This window comes from Pelecanus crispus, chromosome 28 (assembly GCF_030463565.1).
Source record: "Pelecanus crispus isolate bPelCri1 chromosome 28, bPelCri1.pri, whole genome shotgun sequence".
Lineage (NCBI taxonomy): Eukaryota > Metazoa > Chordata > Aves > Pelecaniformes > Pelecanidae > Pelecanus > Pelecanus crispus.
The window spans coordinates 1,427,487-1,442,343 of NC_134670.1; the positions used below are offsets into that span (position 1 = coordinate 1,427,487).

Here is a 14,857-nt window from a genome sequence, read left to right on the forward strand (position 1 = left end):
TTCCTTTGGTTTAATTTTTTTTTTGAGACTTCTGTGTTCCCTTATGGTAAGATGCTACTTAGAAATGTAATACAGACATGCCAGGGAATACACGAGGCTAAAAGAATCTTAACTGTATTTATGAGCGTGTGATTTGTGTTTATACACAAAGTATAACTAGTAAAGTATAGCTAGTAAGCAAAGAGAAAAATACCCATGCAATTGTCCATGTTCCAGAATGGCTTCTGCAACCCCCCCTCCCCAAAAGGTACTCCCCTTCTATCTTCCCAAAGTGGGAACTACTCTTTACGGATAGTATCAAAGTATTCTCATCCTTTTAAAAGGAAGATGTTCTAACAATGTCTGTGTCTGGCTACTCCTTCTTCACTTTTTTCACACGAGGTTCCATTTGAGCAGATTTTTCGTGATTGGTGTCCACCTTCCTCTCCCACTCGCTGTATCTTTCCTTTTCAGATGGATGTCGGAAGGCAGCAGATCTGCCATAGGGAGCTTTCTTATCATATGGTGGAACTTCTCTGTGTCTATTAAAATATTCCCTTTCTCCTTGCCTTTGAGGTGTTGTCCATTTAGTGGGAGACTGGCCTCTAAATACTGGAGATCTTGACCGTGAACAGGATCTTCTGGATGGGGGTGACCTTGACCTTGACATGTGATAACCATGTGCCCTTGACCTAGAATGAGAGTTGCCACTCTTCCCTTTGCCTCTTCTTGGATATGGTGGTGATCTTGAGTAGGAACGAGAACAGGAACGTCTATACGATCAAGAGTAGGAGCGAGTGCGGGAAGAACCAGATCTTGACTTGGAGTCGGTATATGAACTTCTAGAGTAAGATGAAGAACTACAAGGAGACATGGACCTTAAAAAAAACACAACACAAAAGAATACTGAAGGTAAGTCAAAACAGTCATTCTCCCCAGGTTCTTTCCTCCCAAGTTTGGCTTGGGTTTCTTTTTCCTCTCCATATGCTTACGTCAAAGCTTCTTTCAGCTGCTGACATGATGCTACTGCAAAGCAAAGAACTTGATAACACGTAAGAGTTTCCGCTTACAAGACACAACAGCTTCTGCTTTGTTAGGGTAAAAACATCCAGGAAGGGTAAGTCTACTTCCACTCACTTCTATCACATGAACTACCACAGCTGTTGATTGGTTTCATGTGACTCAATGCCATTACTCCAGGAAAGATCCTGAGAGCATGACTAACAGAGACTTATTCAGACTCCCGCCCAAGTGATTTTGAGGAATAGAAAACATCAGCTACCCTGAGTTTTTTCTTCACAAGTTTTGCTTTTATTATTTTTTTAAAGAACCATCTCACATTATTCCGCCTATGGCCATTAGCGTCATTCCTCCTCTCAAAGTCCTTCACCAATTTAAGACTTCCTTAAACAAACCTGATCTGTTAATTCCTACGAAAAATTCAACAATGCCAACAGAATACTAGCAAAAGCCACCAGTTCACAGTCCAGGTTAAAATGTCTCCATGTATCCTCCAGAAATAAACAAAAGAGGAAATGAAGACAATTTCTTTCACATATCTCCTCCAAAGTGCTTTGAGGTCATGGTTACAGTCAGAATAGGGAGACACAGAAAATCCAGCAACTACACTACTCAGTTTCCAGCCTCTCACGGCTGTCAGGAGGTGAAGGATGTCACTGCAGAGAAGCTTTAGGAAAAGAGACGCCTGTTCCTTAACAACGGCTGCCAAAGGACAACTATCGGTCAACCTGAATCTCTGCCAGAGTTGAGCTAGCAACCTACATGTGCAACTCCTATCAGTGCTGATCCCTTGAGTCATCCAATCCATCTAATGAGAAGTGGAGTGGAACTCCTCCTGGTTCTTCCAGGCAATCTGCTTCTCCTTTACGGACATGGAAAGCAGTTACCTGGAAAACAAATGCCTACGCTCTTCTTGAATCTTCTTATCGTTCATCAGTTCCTTAGCAAAATCACATGTAAACAGCTATCTGTGCATACTCAGTTCATTATAAACCAGCTGCTGTACCAGTCATGTGTTACGGCCTCGTTTAACAGGTTACAAGTGGTCATCTATTGAATTTCTGTAAAATACTCACAGTTCCCAGCCTGCTCTGCCACCTGCTGAGCGAATTGTTCTGGCTCTCATTGGATGACCTTTAGGAGTGGGGAGACAAAAAAGAAAAAAAAAAAATCCATTCAGTTGGTCTGAAGATAATTCTTTTAAGGAAATCCTGAAGTTATAGACACCAGCTGTGGGTATTGGTTGTCCTTGGGGGCCCAGAACACTGCTACTGCTGGCTGTCTTTGAACAGGATCCTGGTAGCCCTTGTGAATAAATGCAAACAGTTGGAAAATAAGCTCTATGAAAATACAAGAATCAGCACATATGTTGAAACAAAACTTACCTTCTCTTCCAACAGACTGCTGATTGACAGAGGGGAAGGTTTAGACAGTTGAGCGGCACTCACCAGAGCAGCAGGAGGTGTGACGGGCAGGAGTGGTGGTGGTGGTGGCTGTTGCTGCTGCTGCCGAATCTGGGTATGGAGCCTTTTTGTGTAGCCAGTTCCATTTTTGAAGTTGTTCACTGCCTAGAGGCAGAAAAGCATTGACAAAAAGGTAATACGGAACTTCAGTAGATAAACGAACAAAACCCTCCACAGAGTAAAATTGCTTTTGTATTCCTGCAAATGCTGTCAATCCTAAAATAAATCGCCATACAGATATATGAACACATCCCATTAGACACTGATATTAATGACTAGTGACTCAGAGTATCTGTATTTAAAGTACTTCAGTGTTAACACCAAATTTGAAAGCGAGGCAATCATCTTAAACAAAAGTGTCACCTGAATGTGCCAGGTTGTAAGCTTCTGTAACAACAGATCATGTATTTCAAAAGTAAATTTGGCCTTGTTCAATTTAGCCTTGCTTAAAGGAGATGTAAATTAGTATTTGCTTCCCTTTCACCTTTTCACAAATAGACTTTTCTTACAAACATTTTACGTAAAAGGCATCATGGCACCTGGCGTAGGAACTTGTTGGCAATTAAAGAATCAGGCGAAACGTCTGTCTGGTGGCACGTTGGGCAGGTATGCTCCTCAGATTCCAGCAACGCTGTTCTAATGCCTGTGAATAATTAGAACCATCAAAACAGGTTTTAGCCAAAGTGAGGACATTTGTTGGCTTCTAATCAATTCTCAGAACACGTCTGTGATTAATGGGTGAATGTGGTCTTGAATTGAGAGCATGGAGCTATAAAAGTTCAATAGTTTCAAAAATGTCTCATATGCAGCACACAACTGTACAGTTTTGATACTTCACTACTGTCACACCTGAAGATGTAGAGTAGGCTGTGTCCTGATGTTGCCACTAGTCTTTTTTCCACTGTCTAGTACAGCGAGAAGTCACCAACCTCCAGGTTAATGAACAAAACATGTCTCAAAAAACCATTAGTAGGTTTGAGTTGTGAAGGTTTCTTAACCTTAACCTGCTCTCCCGTGGAGAAGAATGTGGATTAAATGCCTAACTCTCCCTTTGTTGCAGACCACAGTAAGGCACCAGAGCTGGCTGTATAATTTTGTATGAGGGAAAGGGCTGTGGACAAACTAAATGCATTCCATATCTAATACTGTAATCACCTGCAGAGTTACGCACTCTTCTCTTACTCGTCCTTTCCCATGTAAAGCGGACTTAACTAGATACATAAAAGGGGACAAAAGCTTTCTTCCTTTTTCTTTTTTTTTTTCCTTTATACGAGAAGATTCCTTTCCTGTTCAGGGTATACTGAAGTATTAAGTAGAAGTGGTAACAAAGCAATTTCACTATCTCCTATTTCTGCTTTCAGAAGATCAGATGTGGTGTTTTGAATGAACAGACAGGGCAGTAACACTTACATTCGTCACAGTAACTGTTCCCACAGCAGGGAATAACAGCTGCATCCGTCATGAGATCTTTACAGATGAGACAGAACAACTCATCTGGAATAGGATCAGCTGAGGAGGAGGAGGATGGCTCCGCTGGTAGGAAGGGAGGCTTCTCCTTCTTGCCTCTAGCATAAGCTTCCCTGGAGGCGGGGTGGGGAAGGAAAAAGGAAAGAGTTAAAGATGGGTAAAGGAAAATTTTTCCAAACTTTGGATTTTATCAAAGGAAGAGAATAGATGGAATCCTTCTCATACCCCATTAGCCTTCTAACATGTAGGCATTTCACTTGAACTACTTTTCTGTAGCCACAGCACTAAAAGAGGGAGGGGGGAAGAATTTTCCTTCTGCAGAACTCTCCCATTCATTGGATCAACTCAGAAACCAGCTCAGACGAGAAAAAGAATTCCTTGACAGCTAGAAATCAGGTGAAATGAATCCCACCTCTCTTTTGCCAGAGGGTAAGTGTAAATTGCAGGCTCAGGGTGAAGTTAGTCTCTGAGTAATTACGTTTGATTAATGGAGGAAGTCTGTGTTACAGCTTCTACAAAAGGAGATCCACGACAGAAAAAACACAAGTGCTACCAAGTGCATTTGAAAACAGCCACTCTTGTCAGCACACAGTAGTGTTTTCTTAGTTTATAGCCACAGGAAAACTTCAGTCTGTTTCACACATGGGACTGGATAAAAGTCAGGGGGGCAGGAAAGCTCAGTCCAACAGCTATTTGTTACATTTTGCAGGAAGCCTTTGAAGCATAACCCAGAAGCAAAATGAGTGTTCAAAGAGAATGAGTCCGCTGTAAACACTACTGAAATGTTTTGCAGAAATACACATTCTTAGCATACCACAAGTTTCACCAACTTGCAGGGGCAGGAACAGAAGGACCGCCCTATTTTAATGGTAGAAAGTATCACAGATTTTAAGGGTAAGCTACAATGACAATGCTTCCTCTCCTGTTATTCCAGATGCTGGCCAACTTGGTTGCATTGCCACTCGGATGTTTACACATGGTTTCTCTCGTTCCCTTTGTGGTCAGTCCAATTAATTCCTTACTTACGCATTAATAGTTGGTATTGTGTATTTTCCACTCTTTGTCAGCATAGCACCCTTGGTGTTGGGATCTTTCACCTCCACCATGAAACTCCTGGGAATTCCTGTGCTCTTTTTAATTCTGGGAACAGACTCAAATTGTTTGTCCTGTTAAGGAAAGAAACGCAGACATCCCTCATCTCAAGACCCACACTTAAGATGACATTTCAAGGACTACTGGAAGCAGCAAAAGCCTTTAGTGCTCTCCTTGTACCCAGCGTAAGGGTTGCTCGACTAAAGCATGTATTTTCCTAAAGGAACAGAACCAGGACATTCCAAAGGCTTGAGCAGCGTTTTGAACTCATTTGACATTCTTTGGCTTAACTTCAGGTTCCCGAAGGGGGAAATATCCCTGCGCTCGCCATCCACTCAGAGAAGAGACACAAACCTGCTCCTCCTCCCCAGCGCAATTCAGCGCGAGAGCTCAGTTTGCTGCTCTGAATCACTCGCTGGGGAAACCTGTGTTCACCATCTCTAGATGAAGGCTGAATTCAGACCTCATGCATATACATTCAGTGACGAACGTTCAATAGCATGAATACTCAACCAGAGGCTTGTGTACCTAAAACATGCACATAGTCACAAGATGGGGTCAAGAGAAACATCTTGGGTTTAGATGGAATCCTAAAACCCGTGTAAAACCAGTCATTAAAAAGAGCTAAAACCAGACACATTTCCAGTGATATTGAAATATACAAAAACGTGCGTGAAAGTCCACAGAGAAAGGTCTATGAACATATTTAATGTCTATGACCTGGAAAAAAAGACAATTTTACATTTGTAATCGCAGGTTTCCCTGGAAGTTTGAAGGGCTTTGCAACATTGCCAGGTAACCTCTGTGTTTCACCTCTAGAGAAACAATTCTTAATAGGAGCGTTTCTGTATTTGTTATGTGACTGCCAAGGTAAAAACAATGACAAACTACCAGACCCCAGCAGTCCCCCACGATCTTACCCCATGTGTTGGGCAGTTCTTCCTATAGTGGCCAGGTTTTCCACAATGGAAGCAAGTGTAAGATGGTGGAGGTGGACCCAAGGCTTTCTTCATGTAACTGAAAGATTTTGGGGAAAAAAAGAAAAAGGTATGCAGAGGTGTCTCTCTTGTTCCAACAAGCATCTCTGCAGCTTTTCCATCATCTTCAAAGAACAGATTTGACATTAGCAACACTTACTTGGACGGATCATATTCCTGGCAAGACTGTATCATCATCGCTGTTATTTTATCTTCTTCGGAAGCATCGGCTTCAGCCAGATTGGCAGTCTGTTTAACAGGTCAGGATTTGACACACGCATGAGAAACACAGTGAAGCCCACACGGCCAAAGACCACACCACTCACCCAGTCCCGTCAAGAGCAGCACAACGCCAGCCGAGGCTGCACCAAAACAGCTACTCATATAAACCAGAGTTGTGCTGAAGATGTTCTGGGGAGTCCTTACGCCCTTACGTGGGGGTTGGGTGCCTGGTAACCTGCTTGACAAGAGCATTCCTGGGCACCCAAAACCTTGGGCTCTGTCTGCACCTTACATAAAGGCTTGTGGAACCAGTCCCATTTTCTTCCACGTGGACTCAAGCTCTGCGTAGAAACAATTACACTGTCCAGTATTTTTGAACTGATAGTAAGCTCCAGACTATTTGAAGGAGAAGATCTCCGCTGTACATTTAATTGAGAAAGATGTATGCCACTATCATGATTTACGTTTTGCAGCATTAAAAGGACACTCAACTTAGCAGTCAGGGAAGTTGTTTCTGCTTGCTGAAATTGAGCTTCGGACACAGAAGCATGAAAAGGAATCAAGCTTTTTAGAATCCCTCAGCAAGACAAAGGATTCTTTTCAGTAGAAATGTCACCATCATGTGCTGTAGGCAGTCCAAACTGCATGTTTCCCCCCTACTAACTTCTTCACATGAAGTGATGTAACTACAGGAAGCAAAACCTGCCCTTTTTTCCAGCTGACTGTGTCCTTTTAACAGACAAATTGTAATATAAACCTTACGCACAACTACGTCTTCAAATTCTTGAAGCCAGCTGCTTTTGTTTAACCAGTATTTGGTCAGGTTTTTTATTACACACTAGTGCAGACACAAGCAGGGACGAAGGGAGGGACTGTAAATGACTTGGACCTTCAAGCACCTATCTTTCAGATCAACAGCGCATGTTTTTGCTTTTAGATGCATTCATTCACAAAAGCAACCATCTAGTTTCAGTATTTTATTAAATGGTTGTTTCATATAGACAGTTTTTTCTCAACTGTAACATCATCCACATCAACATCTGTCAAGTCATTGCCATTAACACTTACAGACAACTTTACAGATACTGGACTAGTTTGTTTGAACCCAAACGGTTTACAGAACACTTCCAAAACACAAAAAAACATCCTAGGAATAGACCAAAACTCAAATATGGCATTTAATACATAGGAATAACAAACCGGAAAACTTTTTACAACACATTGCCTCCATGCTAAGCCAGTCTGCACTCAAGAGGTCAGAGCAAGTAACAGTTTTGAGCTGCTTTATGTTATGTTCCTGTATTTTTCTTTGAATGTTCTCAAAAGCTTAAATGTCTACACCACTTGGACAGTTTTTCACATTTCAGAGGAAAACTTCACATGAGTTTACAGAACCAAGGACACATTTAGGCACAGCACTAACGGAGTCCAATTTCTTCTGGTGGCTACCTTCCAAACTAATTTTTGTCTTTTTTTCCCCCAAATGTACACAATGTAATTTCTGCAGTGATTGAGGGAAGAAGTTACAAGTGGGAAGAGATTTCTCTTTCTTGGAAATGAACTCCAGCCTTTATTTTCAGAAGAAAGAAGCAGCTCCTCTGCCCTAGGCCCGGCCTTCTCTAATGTTTGTCACTCGAAAGACCACTCATTCCATTGGCTAGCACTACGCCTTTGCACAAAGTGCAATCACTAGTGCAATCACCAGGCAAAGCTACACATTGTTGAGCACAGAACGCAAGCAGTTCCACAGCAAAACACGGCATTGCAATAGTTTCAGAAGGTCACATCTGCTAATATGCCACACATACACATTGGCATATTCCTATAAACAGTCAGGTACATTTACACAATTGACACAGCCTGCGCTCAAACAAATTAGATTGTGCTGTCCACTGTAGATGTACTACGATGTATGAAACTCTGCAGCGTTCACAGAACGGAACTATAACTATCGTGACTAGAAATTCAGAAATAGCCACGCAATCGTCCATGTTCCAGAAACGCTTCTCGTTTGCCTGTTGCAACCCCCCCTGAAATGTCCATAACTTACAGACCATATAATTCTTCTCTGAAAGTTGTGTTAGTTTCCAACACAAAATGAATGAAACGTATGAAAAATGGTAAACAGCTTCTGCAGTGCTGCTTCTTTGTGTCCTGAAGATGAGTAGCATGGCAACATTACCTTGAGGCTAATAAGGTACTCCCCTTCTATCTTCCCAAACTGGCAACCACTCTTTACAGCACAGTATCAAGATAGACACACATTTTACAGTTAAAATAAAGACTTTACATTATTAAAAATTAAATTGAAGTTTTGTTCACATTACAAGAGTTATCCAGCTATAGATCACAGTATAAGGTTTTAAAATACAAAGCAAACACTTTTGGGTTTAAGCATTTGACAAGAATAGATATATACCTTAATAAGCTGGGCCAGAGAAATAGATCCAGAAGAGTCACCGATCTGCGCACAAAACATTAAACACATATTCAAGTTCTACAATCAAAACACAGCAATAATTCACCTCTACTGCAGTCTGAAAGGCTGCACCATATCCTCTGAGTGTCACTGAAAGAGGCATTTCCAACCCAGTGTAATCTGTATTTGTTCAAAAAAGTGTCCAAACCTGTGACAGCTCCAGAGTGCCTCTGTGGTTAATGAGAAGAAACCAAAATCACCAAACCCACCTGAGATCAACTTACTGCTCCAGACTATCTCAGAGGGGGACCCTTGTCAAATGCTCACAACTGCTTAAGAGTCAAAGGGGTAAGGAAGCTGCCAAATTTCAGCTAAAAAGGAATTTAGGAGAATAAATTGCAACCACACTCCTCCCTCCCAGCTACCTACGGAAGGGCTTGCAGGAATGAAGTCCTCAGGCCACTGGTTCATAATGGACTGCTGTGTTTGTTGAGAACTAAGACTGGCAGGCACTTTTTCCACAAGGAAAAAGGGGAACTCTTCGCTTGTTCCTTTTCCAGTATACTCAATTCTATTACGCCACAAGCAGCAGTTAAGCTCACCCCAGTAAAACCTTAGCAGAAAGACACCTGAATCACTGCTTATTATGCCTGAAGTTGTTCAAAAGCGTAGAATAACATTTCACAATGTAAACTGAACGGCTCTCCTCAAGGGGTCACTAACTCGATCAGAAGAGAGATTAAAACCCTTCTGTGGAAAACGCTCTTGTCCTTTAGTACCTAATGCAGTGGAAGAATTCAAGGGAGCAGTTTTAGCAGACTCTGGGGGAAAAGATCTCTACATGCAGAAGATGATTCCTCACTCCAGTTCATCATTCCTTCTCTATATGTTTAGGACCATACGGTGGTACACTAAAGACAGGCTTAACCTCTGGGAAATTAAAGCACCGTCCAACCCTGAAGTCACTGAGCTCCAAAAGCATACTGCAGGCAGAAGTTAAGACAAATGGCAGGGATTTCACCCACAAATGCACCAGGCTCTAAACTTGTGCCCGAATTTAAAGAAAATACTTAATTTAGTTTGAGAAGGAACCATCACTACAGGAAACTTATTTTCAGTGTACTTTGTAAAGTATCCAGTGACTTACTGTTTGGAAAATTAATACAAAGCTACGTTGTTTAGAATTAAGCGCAGTGTGCAGAATAAAGTGTCAGATTGTGTTTTTACATACTGGTTTTGATGGTCCACTCACTGGCTCCGTTCGACTTCTGGAAGAGAAATGGAGGTGATCAGAACTTAAAATAGAGCCCGTACCTCCTGAAGATGAGGAAGTACAAGGAAATGCTTGAGATCACCACACAGGGGTTTCTTCGTACATTCTCCTTCAAGAACATACTGCAAGGCGAGTAACGCATTTTCAAGGCCTCTCCACCATTACAGCATGCATTCATCATTCCCTAACATTAACCACTCTACCAGCAGTTTCTGCAATGTTTCCAGCTGGAGGAATCAAAAGCTAATCTGCACGGCTAATTTTCAACGTTACAACAGCAGTGCCATTCTTTCCTTATCCCCACACACAGGGATTTAGTTGAGCTTTGATGCCAGCAGCATCTGTCCTCTCACTTTAGGGCAGCATTACAATACCAGGAGAGGGTGCCACCCAACCAGAAACGGAGGATGCATTCACAAGACAGCACTAAGCATACATCCTTAAATTAACCCCCAAAACAAGGCCATGTTTATAAGCACAACGCTGTGGCGTCCAGAATTACTCAGTAGTGCCTGAAAGCACTGCAACAACTGCTGCAGTAATGTGCCCAAAGTTTACATGGAGAGTCACACAAATTCAGGGTTTTTTGCTTGCAAGTGCTTCATGGACACCAGGATGCTGCTGTACTGTTTGTTCGAGACATACTGTAACTCATCAGTACACTTTATTTATGGGGAACCCACATCAGAAGGACATGGCAAAACCACAAGCTAATAACACCTACTAATTGTGGTGGAGAGGTCTATCTTTAAGAAGGCTGGAAAACATGACCATTCAAACAGTGCTAATGCAGCTGATACACAACTGGACTGTGTGAATACAGAAATGACAGCAATAATGCTGTAGGCAGGATCGCATTTGAGTGGCTGTCATTTTAATCAATACACCCAGTTATCTGCCCTCCGTAAATCTTAGGAATACAGAACTAAAACCTGGAGCACAGATATCAGCTTAGGGTAAAAACAGATGTAGAAAGAGAACTAGCAACAGTTGGCAACATGCTAAACTGCTTCCTGCGTTTCAGGTTTGGAAAGGATTAACTATTCCTTCATCGTACTCGCACAAAAGGCAATACACTTTGGGATAGTGTTCTTTTTCTCTTGCCTGAAACGGATGCTGTCTTTAGGAAACTGATACGAATCCCTTATGAATGGAACTTCTTGTTTGCATGGTTCGCCAGCTGGCAACCCTTGCTCTTTCCTCTACAGCTAGGATGCCAAAAACCCCAGCCTTGGGGCATAAGAATACCTGCCATATCCCACCCTCCCTCCCCCAAAGGCAAGAAAGAGTCAAACCCCAACAATCAGACTCTTCTGAGATGGGAACAAATTCTGAGTTCACACTACAGTGCCTATCTCTCTTCACCATAAAAGCAATAAAAGCTAGAAGATATGATAAAGACCACTCCAGGTAGAGGAAACAGCATCTACAACTTGGGTCTCAGAAAAATCAAGCCCAAGAACAAGCCCAAGAGAATCATCTTAAAAGTTAGCACTCTTGGAGTTTGAACCCTATGTCCCAGCAGGCCTAAACAGGGAAGTCGACTTTGGGACAGATACATTACAATCTACCCCATGACAACAAAAATTAACAGCAGCTTTAACAACAAAGATGCAATCGTAATGCCTCTGTAAACTAATATCCACAAAACTAGCTAACACACTGAAAGCCCTAACAAAGGGTACAATGCTGTATGGATACTTACACAACATATGTTTTGCTGGTACCTTTGACTCCTCCAGCAGGGATTCTTCTAACGATCACTGATGAGTTCTTTGGAATCAGGGCATTAGCATCTGTGTATTCTGAAAACAACACAAATATGGAAAGAGACATTAGTCAATTTGTAAGAATGTCTATTACTATGTAATGACATAGCACTTCAGGCAATCCCTTCACAGGTATGAAAGCAAAGCTTTCTATGTAACATTGCGCTTTTATCATCTCAACACACTAACGGGACATTCCTAGAAGTCTTCAGGTTTGATAATCACACGCAAGCAGCAAAATCTTTTCCATTCATTTAAAACAGTTTGAATGCCAACAACACAATGCTCTCCAAGGTCACTCAGGACTGACAGAACACAGAAGACAGCCTGCCATCTGCACTAAGACCAGGTCAGAGGCCCATTTGGGGTTTGTTGTTTGGTTGTTGGTTTGTTGTCTCTTGCCTGAGAAGCAGAATAGCACATGCTCCAGGGGTTGGAGTCAGAATGTTACAGGGCAGGAAAGAGCACTCAGGAATCCTGAGCTCCGCAGTTTACAGTTCTTCCACAATATTGTGAGAACATCTATTCTAAAAGACAGGTCAAGAAGTTCAGATCAAATTAAGAGGAGGCGGCAAGTTGAAATGCATCATTCCTGAGTGCAGGCTTTTTGAAGGGAATTCTGCCTTTATAGAACATGCCTCTAGAGTAAGCACGGAAGAGGACACCCCTGCCCCCCCGACATTTAAAATAGGTCTCAACCATCCAGTTTGCCTTCCCAGATCTTCAAAAGAGTCCATCATATCATTTTTTACCACTGACATTTAAAATCCTGTTTAGCTCTAGTGAGTTTACGCATCTACATCTGATGAATAAAAACTGAAATTCATGGTTATGCATTTCAAGCAAAAATTTGGCATACGCATACATTACACTGAAATGTATTCTCTAGTTTTGCTCTGAAAACCACGGGGGGATTTTTGCATTTTCACATGGAAAACACCCTTAGGAAAGCTTCAGGAAGCAACTGTGTCACTAACAGACCAAGTTTAAAATTTTAGACTCCTTTTACAAAGGTCAAAGGGCAACACAACCGACCTAGAGGAGGATCTGGTCACTGGTAAACAAGAGGGATGCTCTTTAAAGCGTGACAGATACTCCTTCTTTAACCTCACCTTTAGGGAACACCACGCTTAACAGAACCTAGGGAAGCAGACACTTTTTCTCCACCGGATTCTGAGTACAGATGAAAACAAAGCAACACACTTGGTAAAACTGGTATGATGTACATTAGAGTAACACTTTATGGGGTAACGTCTTTATGAGCATCACTTTTTCTCCTAAAACTTTGCTTTCCGTTCCTCACCTGCTATAACAGAATACATGTTTCGCCTATCTCAAAACATTTTTTCTCCTTGGGGATAATAACTGGGCTCCATCACATTTAGTACCATCCATCAGTCTGGTTTTAAGGCTCTGTTTGACACAGACCCAACCATTCCAGTAGCGTTGTCAGCCAGTTGGCCACTCAGCCTGCTGCCATGTGTGAAGCTGACAGTACCTTAGCAACCGAAGACAACATTCAGAGACCCTTCTGCAGCAAAGCCCTTCAAGCAAAGCAACCATTTTTCAAAAGCTCTTGACAATTTCATTCAACAGTAGTAGAAAAATACAAGACTTCTGAAATATATCTCTACCTATGCCTGTCGTGCATTCCTAAGACCCCTAACAGTGTGCTCTTAAGTCTCTTCACAGACATTCTCCTGAACATAGTTTAAATATCTTGTCATGGTTTAACCCCAGTTGGCAACTAAGCACCACATAGCTGCTCGCTCACCCTCCCCCCACACCCCGGGGGGATGGGGGAGAGAATCGGGGGGGAAAAAGTTAAAACCCATGGGTTGAGGTAACGGCAGTTTAATAGGACAGCAGAGGAAGAGAAATAGTAATACTGCTTCTACTAATGATAAAAGAACATACAAAGCACAAAGTGATGCACAACACAGTTGCTCACCACCCGACGACCGATGCCCACCCCGTCCCCAAGCAGCGATTGCTGCGCCCCAGCCAAGTCCCCCCACTTTCTATACTGAGCATGACGCCCTATGGTATGGAACAGCCCTCCGGCCAGTTTGGGTCAGCTCTCCCGGCTCTGCCCCCTCACAGCTTCTTCTGCACCCGGCAGAGCATGGCAAGTGGAAAAGTCCTTGACTGCCACAAACACTCCTGAGCAACAACTACAACATCAGCGCGCTATCAACATTATTCTCATGCTAAATCCAAGCCACAGCACCACACCAGCTACTAGGGAGAAAACCAACTCTGTCCCAGACAAAACCAGGACACATCTGCAGATAAACAGGCAGCTTTAGGTGCCCAAGGCCCCGCGCCCGCCGCCCCCACGCACCTTCGCTCGTCTGGGCGTCGCTGATCTGCAGGTCGCAGTTGGCCGCCTTCAGCTTCTCGCGGCCCATGATCTGGCGCTTGAGGTCGCACAGGGGGATGTGGAGGTCGCTGAAGGTGACCGTATCATAGCTCAGCTTGGAGGAGAACTTGTAGTGGACGCATGACATGCTCCTCCTCGCAGCCCGGCCGAGCGGCCACACGATGGGGAGAGGCCCCCGCGGCCCTGGCTCCTCCTCCGCTCCCTCTTTCGCACGCAGCGCTCCCAGGCCCGACCGCTCACTACGGCCACTCGGGCGCCTGGCCTCAGCGTTCCACCCAGGGCTTTCCTGGACGACAAGTGCACAGGCTGCCGCCAGCGCTTCACCTCACCCAGCGCATTATGACAAAAGGTCCGTGTCATGGGGGCACGGTGGCCCCACCCTCTTCCTCCTAACCCTGAGCTCTCCCTAAAGGCAGTCGCCATTCCTCCACACATTCCTCCAAACCTTCCCATCTACCACATCCACTGAGAGTGCAAGGGAGATTCTCCAGAAGCCCTTACGTGAAACCCATTCGAATAAGCCAGCACACTGGCCATTTCTTCCTAGCGGGAGTTCATCCGGCCCTGCACACTGCCAGACAACATGGATGTTTGCAGAGAGATTCACTTGCTGCTCTGCGGGAAGCCACAATCAAACTAAAGGTAATGGTAAGAGTTTGGCTGCCACTACAGGCCTAGAGGATCCCGATGCTCTGAGCCATCTCCTTTGGGTCCCAGCCTTACTGGTTTACCTGAACAGCCCAATCCGGCACATGCTAACCCTTGCACAGGAAATCATTTGCATCATTCAGAC

At 43.4% G+C, this 14,857-nt stretch overlaps 1 protein-coding gene across 1 annotated transcript; it reads right to left on the reverse strand.

The window, feature by feature from the left end:
• Positions 1 to 352: 352 nt before the first annotated feature.
• Positions 353 to 14,191, reverse strand: LOC142596192 (E3 ubiquitin-protein ligase RBBP6-like). The gene is made up of 12 exons (XM_075725264.1): positions 14,026 to 14,191; positions 11,618 to 11,717; positions 9,892 to 9,907; positions 8,640 to 8,684; positions 6,159 to 6,247; positions 5,942 to 6,038; positions 4,956 to 5,095; positions 3,873 to 4,042; positions 3,002 to 3,105; positions 2,385 to 2,567; positions 1,887 to 1,939; positions 353 to 476 (listed from the first exon to the last, which is right to left on the reverse strand). Exons 1-12 carry the CDS (start codon positions 14,189 to 14,191, stop codon positions 353 to 355), a joined length of 1,287 nt encoding a protein of 428 aa, XP_075581379.1.
• Between the last annotated feature and the right edge of the window lie 666 nt (positions 14,192 to 14,857).

Coding starts and splice junctions, on each gene's coding strand:
- LOC142596192 (XM_075725264.1), bottom strand. CDS start 14,191: ATGTCATGCGTCCACTACAAGTTCTCCTCCAAGCTGAGCTATGATACG. Junction 4,043..4,955: donor ACAATACCAACTATTAATGC/GTAAGTAAGGAA, acceptor CCCCGCCTCCAG/GGAAGCTTATGCTAGAGGCA. Junction 477..1,886: donor CGTAGGCATTTGTTTTCCAG/GTAACTGCTTTC, acceptor TCCCTATGGCAG/ATCTGCTGCCTTCCGACATC.